The sequence below is a fragment of the Phlebotomus papatasi genome, chromosome 1 (assembly GCF_024763615.1).
Source record: "Phlebotomus papatasi isolate M1 chromosome 1, Ppap_2.1, whole genome shotgun sequence".
Taxonomy (NCBI): Eukaryota; Metazoa; Arthropoda; class Insecta; order Diptera; family Psychodidae; genus Phlebotomus; species Phlebotomus papatasi.
In genome coordinates this window covers 66978183-67005557 of record NC_077222.1, presented here as the reverse complement: position 1 = coordinate 67005557, position 27375 = coordinate 66978183, and the positions used below count along the sequence as shown (strand labels likewise).

The 27375-nt window shown below is 32.1% G+C and overlaps 1 protein-coding gene across 1 annotated transcript in view; it reads right to left on the bottom strand.

Moving 5' to 3' along the window:
• Positions 1–2728: 2728 nt before the first annotated feature.
• The window catches only part of LOC129797957 (dipeptidase 1), a 144713-nt gene continuing 120066 nt past the window's right edge, over positions 2729–27375 (bottom strand). The window contains exons 4-12 of the mRNA XM_055840855.1: positions 18757–18889; positions 16699–16849; positions 16554–16623; positions 16437–16463; positions 16206–16355; positions 15009–15093; positions 11573–11648; positions 7658–7796; positions 2729–3082 (exon numbers count right to left, since the gene is read on the bottom strand). Of these exons, the coding sequence (XP_055696830.1) occupies positions 2975–3082; positions 7658–7796; positions 11573–11648; positions 15009–15093; positions 16206–16355; positions 16437–16463; positions 16554–16623; positions 16699–16849; positions 18757–18889 (939 nt within the window). The 3' untranslated portion in view covers positions 2729–2974. The remainder of the gene's footprint in view (positions 3083–7657; positions 7797–11572; positions 11649–15008; positions 15094–16205; positions 16356–16436; positions 16464–16553; positions 16624–16698; positions 16850–18756; positions 18890–27375) is intronic.

Sequence of the window (27375 nt, the reverse complement as noted above, 5' to 3'; positions counted from 1 at the left end):
GATTCTAGTGTATAGACACCATAAATCGACATACTTTTGATTTTTTTTAAATTAAAAAGTATATTATTAACATAAAAAACTACATTCCCTCAAAGAAAGAGGGTCCACTTTTTTGTTGAACTACTTAATTTTTTTTTTTGGAAATTCCCCAAAACAATTGAGTAGTTAAACTCAAAAATGGATAGACTTCTTTTCAGGGAGTATAGCACCACAATAGTATTTACCAAAAGGAAAAATATTGAAACTTTTGGATTTGGTATTTAAAAAAAAGAGTCCAAAAAATTTTTTTTTGTCAAAAACAAAACTTTAACATATATTTGGCACATATACTCTATTTTGAAAATGTTTTAGACTTTTATTGCGAAATATATAAATAAAAAGTCCAGTACGACTCTGATAGTATTAATTCCTAAAAATTTCAAACACAGTGAAAAATATGTAAAAATATGTAAAATTTCAAATTTAATGTCAAACTTTTAAACTACTTTTGTCGAGTAACAATCTGAGTCAATTTTGAATGAGTGAAATAGTAACTTCAACAAGAAAAATAACTTAGAATATTGCAGACATGACATGTGTTGACTCTATTGGAGTCGTACTGTATTTTTTTCGAAAAGTAAAGTGATCAAAGTCTAAAACATTTTAAAAAAAAATAGCGTATATGTACTAAAAATGTGAAAAACTTTTGTTTTTACCAAAAAAAAAATTTGAACTTTTTTTTCTTTTAAATACCAAATCCAAAAGTTTCAATATTTTTCCTTTTGGTAAATACTATTGTGGTGCTATACTCCCTGAAAAGAAGTCTATCCATTTTTGAGTTTAACTACTCAATTGTTTTGGGGAATTTCCAAAAAAAAAAAATTAAGTAGTTCAACAAAAAAGTGGACCCTCTTTCTTTGAGGGAATGTAGTTTTTTATGTTAATAATATACTTTTTAATTTAAAAAAAATCAAAAGTATGTCGATTTATGGTGTCTATACACTAGAATCAATTTTCATAAACAAATTGCCTTTTTTTTATTTTGACGTTGCTTCCTACAATGATAGGGGAAAGTTTGGAGACGCCTTTAAAGAGAATAAAATTACATGTCAGATTTAAAAAAAAAAATAGCAAAAAATATCTTGGCCTCTTCCCGAAATAGAGCACTTTAAAATTTTTGTCAAAAATCACAAGTGAAATATGAAGCGCGTCACGCCATCTTTGAGACTGTGTATCTTGGGCTAAGAAATTTTCCGATGTAAAAGAAAAAATATGTATATATTTATTAAACTTATGCAATTTAGAAAAAGTATGAAAATATCCTGGATTTACCTCAACTTGAAAAGAAAAAGTCAAAATGTGTGAAATAATGAGGGTTTTCTCTAGTTGGCTGGGTGCTCATTTTTCGTTTGAACCTCTATTTCGAGGCTAAAAAATAATCTGAGCAAAAAGTTGTATATGAACAAAAATGTAGCTAATAAAATTCTCTATCAAACCCATAAATAAGATTGTTAGGAACAGTTTTAGTTTTCGAGATATTCTTGATCAAAGTTGCTACAAATTTCGATTTTTACATGTTTTCTGACATTTATGGGACTACAGCGCCCCTGGTGTCGGTTGTACGAACTTCATCTGTTCAGAGGATTTATCGGGCATCTAAAGGAGAACAAATTATTCCTTAGTGAGAAATAAATCGGTTCAGTAGATTCGGAGATATAGGCACCCAAGTATCAAAAAACGGAAAAAACCGTTTTTCGTAAATACCAGTCGCAAAATCCAAATGAAATCAAAATGATAAGTATTTTCGTAAATCATTTGACCCTAGCAATAGAAAAAGTAGCATGAGAACCCGGCGACAAAATCATCGTTGCACAGTGTAATTGTCGTTTTTGAAAGATTGAGGCTATGCCGCATGTGACAAATTTAATAGTACTACTAATAAATTTTAATTTTTTTCAATCGTAAATCCAAAGTATTTAATCAATAATTTGTAATGAACTTCTAAAATTGAATAACACTATTTTATTATTTATTTACTAAAAATGTAAGACGGCATATCTTTGGTTAGATTAGCAACTAGCTTATTTGCATTTGCTCAGCAAATGCCGATATAAATGAAACTGCACAAAGCCTAGTTGCTGTTTCAATTAGCGAAATCAGTGCTCTAACGCTTTAAAGACGAAAGGGTCAAAAATTGAGGGTTAGGAAAAATTATTTTTTCTGGTTCCTTAGAGGAAAACAAACCTTCAGGTGATCGTAGGTACAACTTTTTGGGTGACCAGAGACCCAAATTGTCCTTAAAGTGTAAAATTCTAAATTTTTGATGTAAGATTTTTAAAAATCGATTAGAGGACCTTCGTAATTTTTTGTTACAAAGTTATATTTCATCTTGGGACATTAGCACGAACTATATATGTATTATAATGTGCTAATCATGGAAGATTTATTGAATGAAATAATGGGGTTTATGTGCAAACTGCTAAAATGCATTATATGATTGAAATAAACCATTTTCTGGTTTTCCAAACATTTTCAGCATTTTTATGTTATGCAATAAAGGGGACAAGCCTGAGAAAAACATGCAATATATCACCATAAAAATTTACATATAGACAAAAAAATCCTCCCATCTCTGCTTCGTCGTCAGAAACACCAATCCTCGTTGACCCCTTTTTTGTGACTCCACACATATTCTCATTTTTTTGTGTCACCTACCCCTTGTTCCTCTTCAATATGTACAACAAATTGGTCATGTTACAAATTTATCTATATTTTCTCTTTTGAAACTCGATTGTATTGAAATTTTTCCTCTCTGTTGGGAGCAATTTTCCCTTGTTTTTGTTTTTTTTTGGCAAATAAATGTGCCATATTATATGTTGCGACAATTGTCGTCCGTTGATCGACTCAGATTAAATTAAATCACAATATGTTCTGAAGATAGGGATTTTGTTCATGATATTGTTGGCTGAAGTCACCCTCAGGGGTACATTTACCATCACGTCCGGGGGCCAGAGTAGCGACAGTATGACCGTCCCAGGATGTCCTCTGGCGGTATTGATTGATCCACCGGTGGCATGCCCTGAGCCTCCAATTGATCTCTGACCTGTAGCAAAAAAAAAGTAACATGCATTGCAGCATAAATTCGTATTTTGATAAACATGAATCACCAGATGGCCTTTAATGGTACTTTTGAGGCTATGAAACATCGTATTTCACACGCGGTTATTTCTCTATTTCACTACTAGAAAATCCCACATTTCCTACCACCCAGGGAGGTCAGATTGGTTGCTGATGAACCCATGGTATGGTCAGTGGAGTCATTAATCAGCGATGCTGAGTGGTTTGGGGTGAAATTGAATAAATATCCTGCAACAGCTTGCCATTATAGCGAGAGAGCCATATAATGCAATAAAGGAAATCGTTTATTGAAAAGCAATCAATCATGCTGAGCGGGCGGCTTTTTTGGGGGCTGAGGGAGCTAAAACTATTTGCCAACGTACTAGAGCACTTGGACCCTCCTATCCAGCGTGTGAGCTGGAGCCGAAATGAGCGACAGTTGCCACGAGACCACCATTATACAAAGAGTGGTGCAAAAATCAAACTCCATTCTCGCATCCATTATGATGAGAAAAGCTTTTGCTCAATTCAAGCTCAACCCCCCAATACCCCCAATCGATCGCCCACACAGGACAATCATGCGAGAGATTCTGTGAGCAGGGCCACAGCGGAAAGAGCTACAACAATGTCCAACTCTTGCACCATACGCGTGGAAGGTCATACCAACTATGCCTAAAAGATGGGGGTTGTGATTTCGAGGTTCGATACACTATAGGGGTGAAAACAAATCTGTACGGCAAAGCCACGAGTTCTCCATCAGAAGCACCATCAGTGAAATTGCTCAGACTGGTGTTTTTATCTATGACACCCTGCCCAATAAATAGTTTCCACATTGGAAAAGTCTGCATTTTGTAACTCGGGGGCTCTGGAAAAACATCACTCTCAATTCTCTATCAAATTGCTTTTCACATTTTCTCTGCCAATAAAGAGAAGCCCAGTAAAAAAGGAGCCTTATCAAACTTGGAAAATATCACCAAAGCTTTTTCACCCACAACGAGACAGAATGCTTCAAATGGCACTTTTTACCAAGGACTTGAACAATGGTCCACAGTTTATCACAATGATACACTGCTAGAAATTAAATATAGGAAATCAAATTTAAAGTCCAATGATAATCAAAATTGAGAAATAATAACTGATTATTGCTCAAAAATATTTATGCTAAACTTCAGACTCGAATTACAAAATTCAAAGGAAAATCGGCGCGTCTGCGGAGTGTTACTGGTAACATGACCCAAATTTAGTAAAATATATTATTCCGTATAAAAGATATTGGATTTCCAAAATTCAAGAAAAAACATGTTCGGCATTTTTATCCGTTAGATGACATTAAGACGGTCCCACAAGACTGTTCGATACATAAAATTTTTGATAAATTTAATTATTTTCCACTACACCGCTATAAACTATCTTTCAAAATTTCGCCTTTTTTCCAAAAACGATGATACAATGCATTTTAAAATTAAAAATAAATCCATCAATTTGTAATTAAACCTCATGATAAGCTCTTGGAAATTTCTGCCTCGTCTGCCCTTATGTATGTGAATTGAAATTGTGCAGTAGAGGAGACTGGGTCAAAAAGTCACAAATCGAAAAATTCACAATTCAATATCATCCAAGGTGAAAAAGATAGCGGGTCAAATTTTTTTCTATAGATAGGCTCCATAGACCTTCTTCATTGTCGTAAGTTTCTTAGAATTCGAACAAGGAATTTAGAAAATAAAAAATATCGAAATTGTTAGTCCTATTTTTCAAAATATTTTCCTTGCACAAGATAACAATTATTACCTACTTATTTTCTAAAATTGATGCACTGGTGAATATTTTCTAAATAATTTGGATTTTCTGAATACGAATCCGCTATCTATTTTGGAATTTCACAAAAGTTCTTTTCTGCAGAAATACTTTTATTAAAAATGGCTACTTTGGGGTAAAAAGTAACAAAAGTATAGAGAAAAAAGTAACAAAAAAGCAAAGCAATTTCTGATGTCTCACGGCGAAAAGAAACGTCATTATCATGTCTCGCCGCTTGTTGTTTGCATTGGTCAAACGATTTGCAGTCTTTTGTGTGTTTTTTTCTAAAATAGCTTGAAAAGCGCTTTTCTCGTTTTCTCACTTTTCTCGCAGAGAAAACGGTGTTTTACAAAGGTGTAAATGAATAAATTTTCTATGAAAATATGTCCTCTAGGTATGCTTTCAAATTTACGGAAGCTCTTAATTAAACGAATCAAAATATGATAATACCCAATGTCTGGTACTATTTGCCCCAGCATTTTTCATAATAGTCACAAAAATTACCTTTTAGAAATTGGCTCGATAAACGTATTTCCTTACAAAATAGAGGAAAATTACTTTCACAAAGGTGTAGAGCGGTTAATGTCCTATAAAACTGCACTAATTAGAAATTTTTGAAGCACTCGAGTAGCTTGTAAAATAATAAAATATCCGTTTTGTGACTTTTTGTCCCAGTCTCCCCTAAGGTCTGGTAAGGTTTAAAGGTAAATGGACATAGAATCAGCAACCTAATGAATTGTACACGTTTGCAAAAGCCTGTCTAGTCTATTATCATTTCCGGCCAAATCCCTTTCTGGGTCGCTTTTATTGGCGTCTACAAACTAGAAGACATTTTCGTTAAAAATTTCCCTTTAAAAAAATTTGACATTTCTGCCTACAATGATAAAGAAAATTTTCTTTAAAAAAAAGCTTTTTTTTAATGTTCCTAGTGTATTGATGGCTTAAGTTACTACGGTGTCATTGCCGTCTGGGTCCCTGTCACTGTATCTATAAGTTGGAAAACCGTAAAAGCCATCCGGTCTAGAACGTCAGAAAAAGAGAAACGTATGGACTTGGATTTTCTCGGGGAATCTGGCTGGGTACTAGAAGACGTTACTTTAAGAGAATTCACTCCTTTTAGTCTAAAAAATCCCGACCAGGAATTTACAAGATATTGCTTTCTAGAAGTCTAAAAGAACGACTAAATGTTCAAGTATGATAAAAATTAAAAGGATGAATAGCACGAATCTCGATACGATATAGCGTCCTTAGTGCTTTTCGCACAAACATCGTACTTTGTAATATTTCACGAAACCTTTAATTTGCTACATAGTAGAATGAAATCCGCCAATTGTATTTAAAAGCAAGTCATTGTAAGATTCATTTTTTTTTTACTAAATGTAAACGACGAATAAAAATATTGTTTCCGAAGTATTCCATTTTATAATGGTCTGTTAAATTTATTTAAACATCAATTTTAACTTAATTTACTAAACGTTTACTAAAAGTTTAGGCATGAAATTGCCGATTTCGAATTGAATTAAATTGAATTGAATAGAAAAACCGGTACTATAAAATCTTCCACCATGGTTTTGGATTAGATCAATTTATAACAATTATAGACCTGCCCATATTTTCAAATTGTACAGCATCAGGGGCATAGGATCAGTAGAGTAGATTGTAGAGAATAGATCGTAGAGTTACTTAGCAAAAAAATGAAAAAAAAATCTAAAAAACCCCAGTTTGGATGAGGCAACCAGCTCGTTTATTTTGAGCCCAAAATCTTTCGTCCAGTTCTGTAATAGATCTTAAATTGCTCAATCTTTTAGTTAAAAAAAAAAGTTTTACGCTGCCCTATATCCAGTATGTGCTTATCTTCACATATTTCATTGATAGGAAGTTGATAATGTTGAGAAAATCAATCATAGGGGACAATGCCACAGGATAAAACAGCCGATTTATTCCTTGAAAAAATATACCAAATATATGAAAATATACTAAATTTGCCCAAAATGATAAATTTCCTAGCAGTGTACTAGAACGCAAAATAAAGAGACAGAGCAAAAAACTGGCAAATAAAAGAAAATCAACAATGTCACATTTTCTCAATCGGGCAGTGAAAAGCTAAAAGATGGAATATATCATAATGAAATTCGAGGCCGACAAGTCACTGAGAGAAGGAGGGACCATTGTTTGAAACAGGAAATACGAATCCATCAGGTATTAGCTTTCCTGTTTTGCGCCGCCATCAGGATGGAATTTCTGCATCATTAGTGCGACATGGGATTTCCATCCTAACAGTAGCAATAAAGGCAATAATTTTAATGAACAACCACACTACGACGGGCATAATTTTCTCCCTTGGAGCATTTTGGAGAATAACTTTGCCCACCCACAGAACGTCTCATACAAAAGTTTTGCCCATAATGACTGTCCTCGACACCATGTTGCACGGTGACTTAACAGTAAAGCATAACGTTGGGTGGATTCTGTGAAAAACTTCTGACCACAAGCCGGAGACCGCATTCAGAACAGGCACTCCATCAGCGTCGTAGAAGTTTCTTGCATCCACTTTCTATGCCACCACACGAAATACCGCGAGCCAACAAGGATATGCCATTTCTAAAGTTAAACTTCCTCAACGGTTCGTTTAACATTTGCAGAAGATCTGACTACTGGAGTGCTTTTCCGTTGTTTTTTTTTAGGTTTGTAAGGAATGTAAACATTGCTGATGCTATTTAGAATCAAGAAAAATAATATTGCAGAATTTTTATTTGATAAAACGTACCTGTTCAACTTGGCGAAACACCCTGATTAGGTTTCTTCCAGCCAATTTCCCAATATCCTCTTCAGTCCACTTCTCCGATTCCAGCAACTCGGCCAAGAGATGCGGATACCTCGATACGTCCTCCAACCCCTTTGGTACTCTGTATATAAACATGTTCACATATCAAAACTCTTTATTTCATTCACATCAGTTTATTTTAGTTCGATAAATAATCTTATCGTTTATTTGAATTTGAAAAATTGAAAACTGCTCTGGGATGAGAGTGTTCAGTATCTTGTAAAAAGTAATACTACTACAGCAGTTGATTTAGTCAGAATCAAGATCTACTTTTAATCTATCAAATTAAACATAAATTTTCTAATAAAACCTTAATTTTTAAGGTTAACTCGAGAAGGTTAACATTTCAAATATTTTAGAATATCAGGAACGTTTTATTCGTTCATAGTGCTATTTATCTTTTAGCAAAGACACTTTTCGATAACTAACTAAGGTATAGCTTCAAACAGACGAATTATATAGTAAAGAGAGGTAATCCGGATACTTTTCATAGAGTGCGACTTTAATGCTTGTTTTTGGACTGATGAAATATTTTTTCCCCATTCCAAATCAATAGAATTATTCTTTGTTTAATTTAGAATCATAATAGAAATAGAATTTTAGCAATAATATTGATGAAAATTAATAAAATTACGATAATATTAATATATGCGCAAGAATGTTACTGCGACGCTTTTATGTAACTCCGTTGAATTCGATCAAACTCGGATGCTCATTTTAAGGAAAAGTTTAATGCATAAAAATGAGAAGATATTATTTCAAAAACATTTTTTTAGAGTTTTATTCCATCAATTTATTTCATTAATTTATTATTTAATTATATATATTTTTATTTATTTTAAGATTGCACTCAATTCTTTGATTTTTCCTCGGTTTTCTTGGCTGACTTCCTTCCACGTTTTTTCTTTTCAGCTTCAATTGGCATTTGAGCCTTTTCCTTTACCATGTGTTTCTCCTTTAGTTTTATCTCCTTTTCTTCTGCACTTATTTTTTTGTTCCTCTCTCTGGTCAACTTCCGTTCAGCAATTTCTTTCTTTTTTTGTAAATCCTGCCTCAATTTTTCCTCCTGTTCCGCGATAATTTCCTCGGAAGATACAATATACTGGTGTTTGACATTGCTGGCTTTGACCCTCTTCTTCTGACGACGTTTTGGAATATCTCCTGGCCAGAAATAGCATTTTTTTAGTGTGTCGAAGATCGGTTGAGTCTCAGAAGTTACAGAGAGTTGGTTTCCAGGGATGACTGGATCATTTGAAGGATTATTGTCGGTGGCCTGATCGTGCTGGTTATTGATAATGGACTCCTCTGAATGTTGGAAAACAATTTTCGGGAAATAAAGACCAGCATAGAAAAGTGGCCCATCCATCCAGCCACTCTGTGGTGACGTTCCCATTTTCCATCCTTCTGCGTTGTGAATGGCAATTTTTGGAGTAATGTCAGTTTTATGAACAGCCATTGGAGGAGCAAGTTCGCCAGTAGCTGACACCATGAAGAGTACTGTGATACATTGCTTCGGTCCTGAATTTTTAAGAGATGGAACTACACGTGAACCTCTCCTGGACAGGACATTTCCATCTTCCGGTGTCAAAAAGAAGGCACTTTCGTTGCAATTAAAAACACGGTCTGGTGAAATGCTCAGAAGGTTGTGTTCTGTGAAATATCCAAGACAATTCTGAAACCATTCCGTGAGGTCTTCAGTAACAGTAGCTCTTTCCAATGAGAAGGATTTTGGCTTGCGCATGCTGAGCTCTGGATGACGCTTAAGAAAATTCCTGAACAAAACGTCTCCGGGTCTTCCAGCTGTAAAATGGTTTGGAATTTTGTAGACCTCACAGATGAGTTTAACGCTGTCCAGAACTTGTTCCCCGATGGGATGCCAGCCATCCGCACATCCCAGGATCCATTTGACAAGTTCTTTTTCCTGTTCTTTTGAAAGAATTGTTGGCCTGCCATTGGGGCACTCTTCCGGGTATCTGCCAGACAATTTGTTGTGCAGTGTTGTTCTTGGGACATTGAATGTTTTGGATGCATATGCTATGGTAGAACCATCTCGTACACACTGCAAGGCATTCCTAAGACCTTCCTTAGAGTAGGGCTTGTCCTTATATGTCTTTTCTTTTGTTCCCTTTGGCATCTGAAACAGAAAAAGAGTCCTGAACAATGCAAATTCTGAACCAAAACATTGACTTTCACCGCATCCGACATGCATCGAAATGTAAACATTCACAAAAATCACTTATTTCTGTATGAATTATTAATATATTATCAATAAACTCTTACTCACCTTGTAGATCAATAACTACACTAACTTTTACTAATAATTTTGATTGCAAATAATGTTTTATTATATAGAAAAAACACTAAACTTTTTCCAGCGACGAGCTGTCAACAGCAAAATTTTCTCAGAAATTAAATTTTTAGTACACAACCCAGCTGACCCGAGCTTAAAAAATATTTCTCTTACCCACTTATTAAACCGATAAAAATATAATTTTTGGTTTTTCTTAAAGTAGAATAGTTATATTATGATACTGCAGTAATTAATTACAGAAATAAAAATATAAATTATATTTTAAGTGGATGTATCGGAGTTAAATCGGTCGCGGCATCCGAGTTTTGCAATCGTCGGAGTTACATGGCCTTACTATATATTAAATAATTAGCATTATTGTTTAAGGATCATGAAAACAGCATGCTCATGAAAAACTTCTGTCGCACCTTCAAAAAAATAAATAAATAAATAAAAATTAATGATTTCAATAAATTTTCGGTCTGTTGGGATGCACGGTCTCAAGCTTTATAATGATTAATTTTTTCCTATGATTCTCAATAAATATGATTTTGCAAAATATTTGAAAAACAGGACACTTTTCCCTGGTTTTTCAAAATATTGGTTCAATAAGTCAAATTTATTGAAAAACATAGGAAAAATTTAGTCATTATAAAGCTTGGGACCGTGCAAAGCATGGGCACCTTCCTCTATAGCAGATAAATGGACGGAAAAATAGACCACTCTTGCATTTTTCTCTCTAATCTTTTTTATAGCGCAGAACTAAAGTTAAAATAAAAAGAGGACTATTTATCGGCCAAATATGTATGTGCTATAAAAACGAAAAGCGGTTAATATTGAAGAAACGATTAATTCGAATTCGTGCCAAATTATTGTACAAAAATCCCAATAAAATACATCAAAAACACCATAAATCTACAGAATTTTAACCCTTTAAGGACGATTGGGTCACCGGAGACCCAAAAATGAAATTTTTCATATGGCCATCTAAAGTTGTATTTTGCTCCCTAAAGTCAGAAAAATGATTTTTTCTGACATCCAATTTTTGACCTTCTCGTCCTTAAAGGGCTAAAAATTTGTAAGAATATGCAAAATAAGTTTTTAAAAGCTAATGTGTCTTGGCTCATAATGAATATATTAATTTCTTGTTTTTCCAATCAGTATCTATGAGTACATATTATTTTTATTATAAAAATGTAATGATAGTTTATTTGAAATTTAGACGCAGCATAAACAAAATTTTAACTATCTTTGTTAATGTTTTAAATAATTCAATTGTGAAACTTTGTATTGCTCCATTCTTGTAATCGCATAAGGGGCTTCTAACAAAGTTTGTATTATTAAATCCAATAAATAAATTTTCACATAAGTCGTATTTAAAATATGTAAATATTAATGCAATTTACTAAAACTTAACAAATATCATTCAGAATTCTTCGTCTAAGAAAATTTTAATAGAAAATCGTGTTTCTGCACAGAAATCAAATTCAAATATGTTCCAGAGCATGTAATGTAGGTATAATTGATTTAAAAGTTTAATTAGAGTGTGGGTGGGTGGTAAAACTTACAAATTGACACCATCGTATCCTGCTCCTATTCCCACATGGTCCACACCAGCTACGTCCCGAATGTGATTTATGTGAGCTGCCGAAAAATCAATCAGAATCAATTGATATGGGTTGATTGAAGTTTGGCCCAAACATGGGCAGACGTACAAGATGCCACAGTGGCGAGACGTTAGACAAATTAATCAGGATGTTGGGAGTAGGAGAGCCGTAATATTGCAATCCATCGTCGTCATTATCAAATACCCTTCTTGTCGTTTTCGGGTTTGATGTTCTCTCGAAATGGGCGGGAATATGAGGCATTAAGGGATCGTTTTGTGGTCAATTAAAATCACACTGAAAGACTGAAGTGATTACCCAGCATACCCAAACCCCAGGCTCTGTGGTTGTTTTAAAACCAACCCCCATACACCACCTCTACTGCCCCCTACCCCCATCGCCCCGGCAAACTTCCCAGCGAATTGATAAAACGCGCTCCAGCAGAAGAGCACAAGATCCACTTATTCAATTATGCTAGAGAATTTTGTAGACTTGCCATATCTTTTCACCATTTCCCGGTACCAAAGTGAATCCCATCTACATCGACCCCCAAAACTTTTCACCCTCTTGTGCGCGTTCTTACAAGTTTTACCCCTCACATCCGTGCGAGTGTGTCTAATGTAATAGAATAAGATAAACTTGCAAAGTGCCTTAATCCAAATAACCGTAGAAAAGTGATTTTTGCGCATTGTCTTCCTATTCTGAAACGTGCAAGAAGTGACGCTATATGGCTTGGCAAAGAAGTCTATATCGGGAGGATATTAAATTTATTACAAAATGCACGTGTGGAGCAAATATTCCCATTATTTAACTAGCAATCTTGGATGATTTTCTTACCACTTTTCGGGGATGGTGTCTCCTAAATGCACGTCTGGCTCATTAAACACGTCTTGAGCTATTGTACCCTTATCTATAAGAATAGGTGTTTTCAACAAAAGACGAAAGCTTCTTGAAGCTTGCCACCAACCGTTCTGAATGTGTCATCGTCAACTGACCATGACAGTCATGTTTTATGCTCTCAAGAAAATTACCTCAAACCAAGGGGTATAAATCTTCTGAAAACGCATAAGTTTATTTAAATTTTCAATACATTTTTCAAGTGTTTTTTGTTCCCTTTAATACAATTTGTCAAACTCAAACTTTCGTTCAGTTACCTGTCAAAAAATTTGTTGTTGAACATTTACATAATTTGGCTTGTTAACTTTTTCAATTACATTAAAGATGTGACGCAATTAATTGTTTCGGTAAATTATTTTCCAAACTGACAGTTTCTATATGTTCAAAAAATAGATATCAAAACCTTTATTAGTTTACTTCCTCTCTAAGTTCTCCATATTGTCCCTTGGAAATTACAATAAGTCAACTCACTTTTTTGCGATTTTGAGATTCTAATGCACTTAGAAAGACAATTTAATAAATTTCAGATGATATAAGTCATTAAATTTCGTTATTAGAAAAGATTTTCAAAATTTTAATCTTTTTGATTACTTGCATAACGGCATTATCATGCACATTAAAATTTTAATGTGATTCACATTAATTGTCGCTTGTGAGCGTCCAAATATGTTATTTGTGTCTTTGAATCATTTAATATTTGGGGTTTTTCTATTTATTGATAAAGAAGTGGACTTGGCCTGCAAAAAAAAGTTTAAATTTACCTAAAGCATAAATATTTTTCACATTAAAAAATTAAAGAGAAAATCGCATTAATTTTTCGCATTAATGCTATAAATCAATTTATATCAAATTTTGCAGGCCAAGTCTACCTTTTTATCAACAAATAGATCAAATTTTGAATATAAAATGATTCAAACACACAAATTACATATTTGGACTCTCTCCAGCGACAATTAATGTGAATCATATTAAACTTTGAATGTGCAAGTGTGATAACACAGTAATTTTGTTTAAAGTAAAGGGGCACAAAATATATTCATCGTTCAAATTTTTATGAAACAAGGGACTAACTCAAGCAAGTTGATCCCTTGTCATTCTAATTTCAGCAAAATTTGCACATCATTTAGAACGACAAGGAGCTAACACATTTAAAAACATTTTTTAAGGTAAAAATATAAAAATTTCGATGTTTATATTAGTACTCATACAAATAGAAAAAAAATAAATTGTTTTTGTTAAGTCATTAAATTGAGATACTTATTTACACAAAGTTGAATCTTTCATGCTGTCTCTTGAAAAAATGGCCGAAAATTAGTTGGCCCCTTGTAATTTTCAAGGAGCGATATCTTGATTCAGTATATCAAAATTTCGTTCAGTTTTTTTTTGAGTTGTTAAAGACCCTAATTATTTACTGACACAGTCTTATTCAAGATTTTGAAGAGATGGTAAAAGGTCTTTGTTTTCTCCTCATTTCGAATAAATCTTTCGTTAAGATAACTGTTAGTCCGTAAAGATGTCAAATATTTTAAATATTTCTCGAAGTTTTAACGTTTATATTTTCATTCACTGTGATATAATTGAATTTATATTCAAACCTTTCTCATTAGTTTTCTTGTTTACAAACTACAGGCGTAATGGTTTAAATTTTCGTTAAGTTGACTGTCATAATCATTTTATTAAGTTATTCAAATTCTTCGTTAAATTTTCAATTATTCTATTTTCTCTCAACAAATTCTCTAGATATCCGCCCCTTGTGTCCCTGGCACTCACCTTGGGTTCATGAGACCCCCCATATCGTCCTGTCGTGACGAATACTAAATGGTCTCGCATTCATTTGGATTAATGGCACCATGCAAAACCTCTCTCGTTTCCTCCTTTCACGTGTACCCATTTTCTCCGGTCCCACTTAAAAGCCTCCCTGTGTCTCAAACGAAAGCTCCTTTTGCGGTGCGGGAGCTGAGGGTAAATGTGTCTGTCGAAATGTCTCGGTGAAGTGTCAAGTAAAGCCCTTAGCCGTAGCAGAAAAAAAACAGTCACACGTCAACCACGAATTGTTGACTGTTGGGGTGAATTTTCTCAAAGTGTTGTGATTGCTGTAATGTTTGTTTTTCCTCATAAATTCCAGCCTGTGTGTATGTTGGGAAAATATTTGCCATAAAAGGGAGGCATTTCCTCATTGAGAAGATGTTTGTTACGAAAACAAAGAAAATTCTCATGATATTTTTTCGCCAATGTGGCCTAAAATTCGGGGAATGGGAGATATTTTGGCATTTTTAGATTCCCTAGAGGTTTATGTGTGACTTTTTTTTTTGGTCTGAGAATCGTCCAGACTGTGACCCGAATCAAGAACTTCCGCATGACTTCATTCTTCAATTTAATGTGCTTCAGGAATCTCGTAGGAGACTCACGTGCAATTTCATCCCACTAGCTGGACCTTCATTTGAAACGGTCGAACTCCATCGGACAGGTGGAAAATTAAAGGATGAATTGAATTTACACTCACCTACAACATCCCTGAGGGTGGCACTCTCCGCGCAACTAATGAAGTGGGGATAGAAGGCCACCATCACTAGTCCACCATTAACCGCCTTCAGGGATGAACAGCCATGGAGAAAAAAAAGAGGAAAATTAATTTAGAGTAACTCAGGCGAAGAAGGAAATTCTTGAGAGTGCCGAAAATTAAAAAAAGAGCATCAATTTTTGAGGAATTCATTCTTAAATCTTCCATACGACTTATATTCACAATAAATTTTAAGCCACGCCCATTTTAGATAAATAATAAACTGGATTTGAAATGTCAAACACAATAGAAAGATATTTTCTTGCCATCTTATTGAGAGAATTATGTAAAGCGGTTTGTAAGGCCCTGTTCCCGAAGCTCTCTATCAATAAAAATCAATAGCAATTAAATATTAAATCAAAATTTTTATTAAACAATTCTACAGAATAATTTTTAAAAAAAATCTTGATTAATGAAAAATTACTAAGTCATACGGATAAACTTAAGGTCTGAAGATGAAAGGTATTTATAAGGTTCCTAAATATTTTTCTCGTATTAAAGAAGGTGGTTGATAAAGGTAAAAGTTAGAGATAATACGCCTCTTGAAAAATAAAAATTAGACTATATAACGCCCTCTGATTGTATTGCTACTTGTGGGTGACAAACCAAAATTTTCCCTTATAGTAGAGGCGTGCAAGAACCATTGAAACCGAATAAACGTCAAATGAAACGAACGTCAATGGTCAAAACGTTACTATAACAAACTTATTTTGACGTTAATTCGGTTTCAACGGTTTTTGCACACCTCTGCCTTATAGCAACACCTTTGAAGATTTTCCCACCTAACTGACTTTTCCAGCACTCAGCACGATTTATTTATCCCTTGTTTTTAATTTTTATGGGTATATTTTATTAGGGGCGTGGTTTAATTTTTTATTTGGTTGATAGTTTGATAGATATCTTAAATCATATTGAAATATGTTTTTTGTTACATAGTCTTGCTATTCCATTTTGAAAATATAAATAACATACTTAATTTTACTAATCGTTATTTCAAAAAGGGGCGTGTCCTAAAATTATTCTATGTTGAAGTAATTATAAGAGTTTCAACTCAAACTCTTTGGACAATATAGGACCCAAAGGAAAGTTTTTCGACATTCTCTGAGTAATTGAATAAAATCAATTGCAAATTGACATTACGATTCGTTTGAGGACGTGATCTGGGACATTTCTGGAACTATTGCATATTGCATGTGCTGACGAGTGGGAAAATATCACGGGGGCTTTGGATGTGGCCAGAGCGTCCAGCATTGTTGGCACTGACACATGAGACAGATCCACCATCATCCCCTGAAAACAAGGGTAGCATGAGTGATATTCAACAATGGCCAAGCAGAAATTCAATTAATTAATAATATTTCTGCCACTTACCAGCCGATTCATTTCTGTGACGACAAGCTATAAATCACGTGGTAATAGATTTTTTGTGTATAAGTTGAGACATGAGCAGGTTTGAGTTGTGGGTGGGATATATGATTTATGACTTACCGTGCCAAAATGAGAGAGACCCCCAATGTGAGGAACCCGCCCTGGTTCATCTACTTTGCAGCAATCAGCCCTGAAACCCATACCCCATAAAAAAATCTTTAGTCAGAGAGAGATCTAAATCCAACCAGGAGCACTTAGGACTCACCATGGCGTATTGCAGGTGTGCGTTAAGGTTAAATATCGAGCACCGAGTTGATAGAACATCCGGAGAACTCCTAAACTGGTCCCAATTGCGTGACCTCCCTCCACACCAATTAAGCTTGCCAATTTGCCAGCCTGATGACTCTCATCGATACCTGTCGGAATACAGACAAACCATGTGGAAAGGATTTAGGCAAATTGCGTGAATTTCCCAACCATTTGCACGTGCACCGGAATGGGGAGAATTTATCAGGACAGCACCTCACTTTCCTAGTTCCCTAATTGCTTCAACATTCTTTATCTCAGCACCCAAAAACACTATTGTCTAATTAGAAATGCATAAAAGAACTTTCTTTATCTGGGCAATTAATTTTGGAAGGTATCCTTGTCTCAGTGAATGAGAACAAGTGCTTAAGAAGTAATTAAAAATTTAAAGCCAGGTAAGAATCCCATCTCGTCAAGAAAGAAGATAAAGCCAAATCGTATGACATCACTATGGAGACTACAACAATAGAAGGTAAATTAAACAATATTAGTGTTGTAAAATTCTACGACTTAATTTACTCGGAAGTTTATTTTACTTTTTGCGTTAAAAATTTTCCAGTGGAAATGAGATAGTTCTCAAGTTGTTAAACTATTCTTCTCTTAACCTCAAACTTGACATAACCTAATAATTTTTGTGCATGTTTTATATTTCTTCGTTTTATTAAGCTAAGCAAAGCCTTTGTAAAAAGGCTTCGCTTGACTCAAGAAGTTGTGGAACATAAAGGACAAGAAGATGAATATTTTCTTTTATAATTCGAACATTAACGCTTATATAGTCATTTTAATATATTCGTTATAAGAAATTTAGATATTTTATTCATACACTGAGAGAAATCCGAAAAAGTCAAAATAATATACCGGAAATGTTAATTTTACCCTGCAGTATTATTCCGAAATCGGTGTAAATATTACCCTTTTTAGGTGTATTATGGGTTAAAGTTACCCTTTTTTCATGTTGATTTTATCCTCAAAAGGTGTAAAATTAACATTAAAAAATGTTGATATATTTTTACACCCGAAAAATGGTAAAGTTATGACGACAAAAAGTTAATCGTAGCCTCTTTTTAGAAGATTTAGCGAGTTTAGAAACGTTGTTCAGAACTTTAAATTAGAATTTTTATTTATATCTAGAATTTCCGTAGTGCCAATAAGTTAAAGCAAATTCTTTCTAATTCCTTCAAATCACATAAATGTCCATGTTTACGACGATTGTTTTTCAACTGCGTCTATGCTCATAATTATCCCATTTTCCTGTTAAATTCGAAAAGGAGCTTCTCCATTCTTTATTACTACTTTCTATTCTTATTTTCTTGAGAAATAAAAGAAAATATACTTTTTCGTCTTTAACGTCAAATGTTACAACGAATTCTCAATTTTGGGACAAATATGACAGTTTGAATATATACCAATTCGATTAAAATTGAACTCAATCTAATGAAACGGAGTAAAGGGCCTGAAAAAAGGCCTTTAGAGTACTAAAAGGTCCTTAACAATTTTCGTGAAATAGAACTTTTTACTATATAAAACAATGACAATTCATTTCTTGAAGGTATTAAAATACTTCATAATATTTTAAACATAACCTCAATCGTAATCCAGCAATATTAATTTATTTTCTTAAAAATCTTATAATTTTTTTAATACAAAAATTTTTTGTGGGGCTATTCTTGATATTCATACTCTAGAGGCGGGAAAATAATTTGAACAGAACCATAAGCCGAACACAACCAAATAATTATGCTGTTTCCGAAATGTACTATATAAAATCTAAGCAAAAATTTAAAAACTTGACCTCAAAATTTCCTTTTATTTCCAGATTTCTACTGGCAAATGAACCACAAAGTCGAAAATAATATAGACTTTTCGATTTTTCCTTTTAATTTTTTTTTTAAATATGTTTCTCTATAACATAATAACGCATCGCATAGGATCGTACCATCGCATCGCAAAATAGATTAGTCTCTTAAAGTAAGTTTTGTTTTGAGAAATTATTTTGGTTTCAGAGATTTTAACTCACCCTTAGCTGTCGTAACAAGTGCCATATGCTGAGGGTACAGACTCACAAGACGACGAATTAGATCAATTTGCTCCAGAGCCAATTGAACAGCATCCAAGTGCTGAGAGGAACATGGAACATATGCGGACCAGAACTGCAAAAAATAGACAAATTTGCATAGTCAGACCTTCACCATCTAATACATATTTCACCCGCAGATTAAGAACTTTAGATAAGTTAATTCAAATACCAAAATTCATATAAATTGTCCCTTTAAATTTTCATGATACACCATTGCTAGCAATTTCTTTGGCTGCCACCTACAAGAACTAAAGTAAGCAATTCTATGCAAGAGTATGCTGTTAGATAAATGTGTATAGTATGTGATTTTACTTTGGAATATTTAAAGAACATTATTTCAGGAAATTTTTCATCTTTGCAGTAGCATAATCTCTCGATTGTTCTACGATAGGAATAAATGTTGGTAAGCTTAATTGGATTTGTGGGTGATTAAAAAACCGCTCTCTGTTGAATTTTCCGTGCAATTATTTGCTCTTTTGCAGAACAAATTTAAAACATTGTCTAAAGATCTGTGATTACAGTTGAAAATTGCATTCAAAGATGATATGTTTCCATTATCATAAATTTTCCTTGTAATTTTCTATGGAGCTGACAGACAGAGAATGATGATGGCCATTGGGCCAAAACTTAATTTCAACCTCGTTTAAGCATTTGTAGGTTTTCCTTATATTTCTTTCTCTTCTTCTTGTACAAGAATAAAACACTTTGAAAGACTTCGTGAAATGCTTGAATTTGTAAAATCAGATGATATAAAAATAATGTTCGTTAAAGTTTTTAACTGTTTCTGTGAAATTATTGAAAGAATATTACACTTTTTAATCAGTAAATTAAAGGGAAAGACGCTGCTTGGTGGTCTACAATGGACTTAGCACATTCTTTCAACGCGGGATATACGCATTTGCAGCATGATATATTGTAATTTTTTTCCCCGATACGATTAATAAATAATAGGTTAAGTGTACCTAATTTCGGCCAGCTTGCAATTCCGGCCACTTTTTTCATTCCTCGAATTCCTTGAATTTTTAGCTTTTGCATACTCTAGAGATTATACAATGCAAAAATAACAAAAAATGTCTCTTGGACAAACGAGATGATGTGAAAAGACATTGGAAGAATCCCAAAAGGACAAGGAACTATGATAACGAAGGTGGCCGAAATAAGCCAACAAAGCTATCTCTACATTTTTATTCATTTTAAAATGTATAAAGAATGATTTTAAAGAAAATAAAGACAATAAACTGTCTACAAGACAAGGTTCCAAGAAACACACCTTATAAAGAAGTAAGAAAAAAATTCAATTTGTATTAAAAATATTACATTTCAAATTTTAAACTTTGGTATTTGCATGCAACTATGCCGAAATTTGGCACACTTACCAATCAGTAAAATATTCTGATCAGTAAAAATAACACAAATTTAATCTTTAATGGCCTTATAAATATTTATATTCCGTAGTAGTTACAAAGCTTCTCGATTTTAAATTTTCCAAAAACATCTCATTACTTTTATGCACCAAAAAAGATTTCCATTAATGATCATACGCTTACAAGTAGAAATCTATTGATTAAATACAGTGTTACTTGTTCATTGAGTTCGAGCATTATACACAGAGAAAAATTTTGAGTTAGAAAAAATTAAGAAACGTGGTTTTGAATCAAGAGTACAAGAATTTCAAACTATTTTCCCCTATAATTGAGATATTTTGCGCTTGAATTTCTCTAAAAGAGTATGATAGTTTAAAAAATAGAATAAATTGTGCTTAATAATAGGAGAACAGTGGGTTTGAATTTAGCGAATCGCAGTTTTGAACACTGATAGAGCATACAGAAGTTTTAAAGTTAGAAGGTCATTGTTTTGATTTTAGAGTATAGAGGATTCGAGTTAAGACTATTGTGGTTTTGATTTTAGCGAAATCATGGTTTCAAAATAAGAGTATAGTAGTTTTGAATTCTATAAGACTATTTTATGGTCTTGATTTTAGAGTATCATGGCTTTGATTTTAGAGTATCATGGCTTTGATTTTAGAGTATTGTGGTTTTGATTTTAGAGTATTGTGGTCTTAATTGTAGAGTATTGTTGTTTTGATTTTAGGAACTTATGGGTTTGATTTTAGAAACTTATGGGTTTGATTTTAGAAACTTATGGGTTTAATTTTAGAAACTTATGGTTTTGATTTTAGAGTATTGTGGTTTTAATTTTAGAGTATTGTGGTTTTGATTTTAGAGTATTGTGGTTTTGATTTTAGAAACTTATGGGTTTGAATTTACAAACTTATGGTTTTGATTTTAGAAACTTATGGTTTTGATTTTAGAAACTTATGGGTTTGATTTTAGAAACTTATGGGTTTGATTTTAGAAACTTATGGGTTTGATTTTAGAAACTCATGGTTTTGATTTTAGAGTATTGTGGTTTTAATTTTAGAGTATTGTGGTTTTGATTTTAGAGTATTGTGGTTTTGATTTTAGAAACTTATGGGTTTGATTTTACAAACTTATGGTTTTGATTTTAGAAACTTATGGTTTTGATTTTAGAAACTTATGGGTTTGATTTTAGAAACTTATGGGTTTGATTTTAGAAACTTATGGGTTTGATTTTAGAAACTCATGGTTTTGATTTTAGAGTATTGTGGTTTTAATTTTAGAGTATTGTGGTTTTGATTTTAGAGTATCGTGGTTTTGATTTTAGAAACTTATGGGTTTGATTTTAGAAACTTATGGTTTTGATTTTAGAGTATTGTGGTTTTGATTTTAGAAACTTATGGGTTTGATTTTAGAGTATTGTGGTTTTAATTTTAGAGTATTGTGGTTTTGATTTTAGAAACTTATGGTTTTGATTTTAGAGTATCATGGTTTTGATTTTAGAGTATTGTGGTTTTAATTTTAGAGTATTGTGGTTTTGATTTTAGAAACTTATGGGTTTGATTTTAGAGTATTGTGGTTTTGATTTTAGAAACTCATGGGTTTGATTTTAGAAACTTATGGTTTTGATTTTAGAGTATTGTGGTTTTAATTTTAGAGTATTGTGGTTTTGATTTTAGAAACTTATGGTTTTGATTTTAAAGTATCATGGTTTTGATTTTAGAAACTTATGGGTTTGATTTTAGAAACTTATGGTTTTGATTTTAGAAACTTATGGGTTTGATTTTAGAGTATTGTGGTTTTGATTTTAGAAACTCATGGGTTTGATTTTAGAAACTTATGGTTTTGATTATAGAGTATTGTGGTTTTAATTTTAGAGTATTGTGGTTTTGATTTTAGAAACTTATGGTTTTGATTTTAGAGTATCATGGTTTTGATTTTAGAAACTTATGGGTTTGATTTTAGAAACTTATGGTTTTGATTTTAGAGTATCATGGTTTTGATTTTAGAAACTTATGGGTTTGATTTTAGAAACGTATGGGTTTGATTTTAGAAACTTATGGTTTTGATTTTAGAGTATTGTGGTTTTGATTTTAGAAACTTATGGGTTTGATTTTAGAGTATTGTGGTTTTGATTTTAGAAACTTATGGGTTTGATTTTAGAAACTTATGGGTTTGATTTTAGAGTATTGTGGTTTTGATTTTAGAGTATTGTGGTTTTGATTTTAGAAACTTAGGGGTTTGATTTTAGAAACTTATGGGTTTGATTTTAGAGTATTGTGGTTTTGATTTTAGAGTATCATGGTTTTGATTTTAGAGTATTGTGGTTTTAATTTTAGAGTATTGTGGTTTTGATTTTAGAAACTTATGGGTTTGATTTTAGAAACATATGGGTTTGATTTTAGAAACTTATGGTTTTGATTTTAGAGTATCATGGTTTTGATTTTAGAGTATTGTGGTTTTAATTTTAGAGTATTGTGGTTTTGATTTTAGAAACTTATGGTTTTGATTTTAGAAACTTATGGGTTTGATTTTAGAGTATTGTGGTTTTGATTTTAGAGTATTGTGGTTTTGATTTTAGAAACTTATGGTTTTGATTTTAGAGTATCATGGTTTTGATTTTAGAGTTTCATGGTTTTGACTTTAAACTCTAAAATCAAAATCATGATACTCTAAAATCAAAACCATGGTACTCTAAAATCAAAACCATAAGTTTCTAAAATCAAAACCATGACACTCTAAAATCAAAACCGCGATACTCTAAAATCAAAACCATAAGTTTCTAAAATCAAAACCATAAGTTCCTAAAATCAAAACCACAATACTCTAAAATCAAAACCATAAGTTTCTAAAATCAAACCCATAAGTTTCTAAAATCAAAACCACGATACTCTAAAATCAAAACCATGAGTTTCTAAAATCAAAACCACAATACTCTAAAATCAAAACCACAATATTCTAAAATCAAAACCACGATACTCTGAAATCAAAACCACAATACTCTAAAATCAAAACCACGATACTCTGAAATCAAAACCACAATACTCTAAAATCAAACCCATAAGTTTCTAAAATCAAAACCACAATATTCTAAAATCAAAACCACGATACTCTAAAATCAAAACCACAATACTCTAAAATCAAAACCATAAGTTTCTAAAATCAAACCCATAAGTTTCTAAAATTAAAACCACGATACTCTAAAATCAAAACCATAAGTTTTTAAAATCAAAACCATAAGTTTCTAAAATCAAAACCACGATACTCTAAAATCAAAACCATGATGCTCTAAAATCAAAACCGCAATACTCTAAAATCAAACCCATAAGTTTCTAAAATAAAAACCACGATACTCTAAAATCAAAACCATAAGTTTCTAAAATTAAAACCATTATACTCTAAAATCAAAACCACAATACTCTAAAATCAAAACCACGATACTCTAAAATCAAAACCACAATACTCTAAAATCAAAACCATATGTTTCTAAAATCAAACCCATAAGTTTCTAAAATCAAAACAACGATACTCTAAAATCAAAACCACAATACTCTAAAATCAAAACCATAAGTTTCTAAAATCAAACCCATAAGTTTCTAAAATCAAAACCACGATACTCTAAAATCAAAACCATGATGCTCTAAAATCAAAACCGCAATACTCTAAAATCAAACCCATAAGTTTCTAAAATCAAAACCACGATATTCTAAAATCAAAACCGCAATACTCTAAAATCAAACCCATAAGTTTCTAAAATCAAAACCACAATACTCTAAAATCAAAACCACGATACTCTAAAATCAAAACCACAATACTCTAAAATCAAAACCATAAGTTTCTAAAATCAAAACCATAAGTTTCTAAAATCAAAACCACGATACTCTAAAATCAAAACCACAATACTCTAAAATCAAAACCATAAGTTTCTAAAATCAAAACCATAAGTTTCTAAAATTAAAACCACAATACTCTAAAATCAAAACCATGATGCTCTAAAATCAAAACCGCAATACTCTAAAATCAAACCCATAAGTTTCTAAAATCAAAACCACGATATTCTAAAATCAAAACCGCAATACTCTAAAATCAAACCCATAAGTTTCTAAAATCAAGACCACAATACTCTAAAATCAAAACCACGATACTCTAAAATCAAAACCACAATACTCTAAAATCAAAACCATAAGTTTCTAAAATCAAAACCACGATACTCTAAAATCAAAACCACAATACTCTAAAATCAAAACCATAAGTTTCTAAAATCAAAACCATAAGTTTCTAAAATCAAAACCACGATACTCTAAAATCAAAACCGCAATACTCTAAAATCAAACCCATAAGTTTCTAAAATCAAAACCACGATATTCTAAAATCAAAACCACAATACTCTAAAATCAAAACCACGATACTCTAAAATCAAAACCACAATACTCTAAAATCAAAACCATAAGTTTCTAAAATCAAAACCATAAGTTTCTAAAATCAAAACCACGATACTCTAAAATCAAAACCACAATACTCTAAAATCAAACCCATAAGTTTCTAAAATCAAAACCACGATACTCTAAAATCAAAACCACAATACTCTAAAATCAAACCCATAAGTTTCTAAAATCAAACCCATAAGTTTCTAAAATTAAAACCATAAGTTTCTAAAAGCAAAACCATGATACTCTAAAATCAAAACCATGGTACTCTAAAATCAAATCCATGGTACTCTAAAATCAAAACCACGATACTCTAAAATCAAAACCACGATACTCTGAAATCAAAACCATGATACTCTAAAATCAAAACCACAATGCTCTAAAATCAAAACCACGATACTCTAAAATCAAAACCGCAATACTCTAAAATCAAAACCATAAGTTTCTAAAATCAAACCCATAAGTTTCTAAAATCAAAACCATGATACTCTAAAATCAAAACCATGTTACTCTAAAATCAAAACCACAATACTCTAAAATCAAAACCACAATACTTTAAAATCAGAACCATAAGTTTCTAAAATCAAACCCATAAGTTTCTAAAATTAAAACCATAAGTTTCTAAAAGCAAAACCATGATACTCTAAAATCAAAACCATGATACTCTAAAATCAAAACCATGGTACTCTAAAATCAAAACCACAATGCTCTAAAATCAAAACCACGATACTCTAAAATCAAAACCACAATGCTGTAGAATCATCACCACAATAGTCTAAAATCAAATCCCCAATACTCTAAAAGAATTCAAAACCACAATAGACCAACATCAAAACCAAAGTACTCTAAAAGCAAGACAATAATACTCTAAAATCAAAACCATATTAGTCTTAAATATTTCAGATTAAGCAACATACTTCAGTGGAGATGAATTCCGATTGGAAAAGTTTATATAAAATATCGAAATAAGACAGACTATGAGAGGTTCTAAGCCTTGATACTCTAAAATCAAAACCATTATACTCTTAAATATTTCAGATTAAGCAACATACTTCAGTGGAGGTAAATTCCGATTGGCAAAGTTCATATAGAAAATTGAAATGAAAGATGCATATGAGAGTTTCATGGAAGTGAATACGCGCGCATCATATGCATCACGTGGAAAAAGGTAAAGAATGAAATATATAACATTCACAAAAAAAACCTCAAATTGCCTTGATTCAAAACCTCAGAATACTCTACTTTCAGAACCAGCAAAACTCGACAATCAACACAGCAAACACTCCAAAATCAAAACCATGGTACTCTAAAATCAAAACCATGGTACTCTAAAATCAAAACCATGGTACTCTAAAATCAAAACCATGATACTCTAAAATCAAAACCATAAGTTTCTAAAATCAAAACCATAAGTTTCTAAAATCAAACCCATAAGTTTCTAAAATCAAAACCACAATACTCTAAAATCAAAACCATAAGTTTCTAAAATCAAACCCATAAGTTTCTAAAATTAAAACCACAATACTCTAAAATCAAAACCATAAGTTTCTAAAATCAAAACCACAATACTCTAAAATCAAAACCACAATACTCTAAAATTAAAACCACAATACTCTAAAATCAAAACCATAAGTTTCTAAAATCAAACCCATAAGTTTCTAAAATTAAAACCACAATACTCTAAAATCAAAACCATAAGTTTCTAAAATTAAAACCACAATACTCTAAAATCAAAACCATAAGTTTCTAAAATCAAACCCATAAGTTTCTAAAATCAAAACCACAATACTCTAAAATCAAAACCATAAGTTTCTAAAATCAAACCCATAAGTTTCTAAAATTAAAACCACAATACTCTAAAATCAAAACCATAAGTTTCTAAAATCAAAACCACAATACTCTAAAATCAAAACCACAATACTCTAAAATTAAAACCACAATACTCTAAAATCAAAACCATGAATTTCTAAAATTAAACCCATAAGTTTCTAAAATCAAACCCATAAGTTTCTAAAATCAAACCCATAAGTTTCTAAAATCAAAACCATGATACTCTAAAATCAAACCCATAAGTTTCTAAAATCAAACCCATAAGTTTCTAAAATCAAAACCACAATACTCTAAAGTCAAAACCACAATACTCTAAAATCAAAACCATGATACTCTAAAATCAAAACCATTTTTGCTACAAATTCAAAACTATTTTTCTCTAAATTTAAGAGTAAAAGAGTCTAGATTCAAAGATACTGAATTTCAAAACCATCGTACTCTAAAATTTAAGAAAATGCTCTTATAGAAATTTTTTCTTAATTTAAGCAAAATTTAAGCAAAAAATTGCTTGGAGCAAAATCGAAGCCTTATTTAGAGTATTTTTTTCTTGAATCTAGAGGGTAATTTTTCTCTGTGTAAGAAAAGAAATTCAAGAATTTTCCTCTAGTGTATCTCCAATTTTAACTTGACATTGTACATTTTTCGTTATTATTTGTTCGTTATTATTCTCTTGGTATTATTTCCTTATCATTTCACCCTTGCTCTGTGTGCCAATAGAAAAGTCTCGCATAAATAGAGACTTTTGCTCTAAAATGTACTACTATTCAGAATTTCTTTTGCACTTTCAACATCCACTTATCACATTTTTGCCGTCTGGTGCCATCCACTTAAAAATGCATTTTTGCAAAAATGAAGAAAAAAAATTGTACGAACTATGAAGTCGGTAAGTAAATGCAATGGTACACAAGAAAATTTGACGAATGGAAAATTTAGATTTCAACACA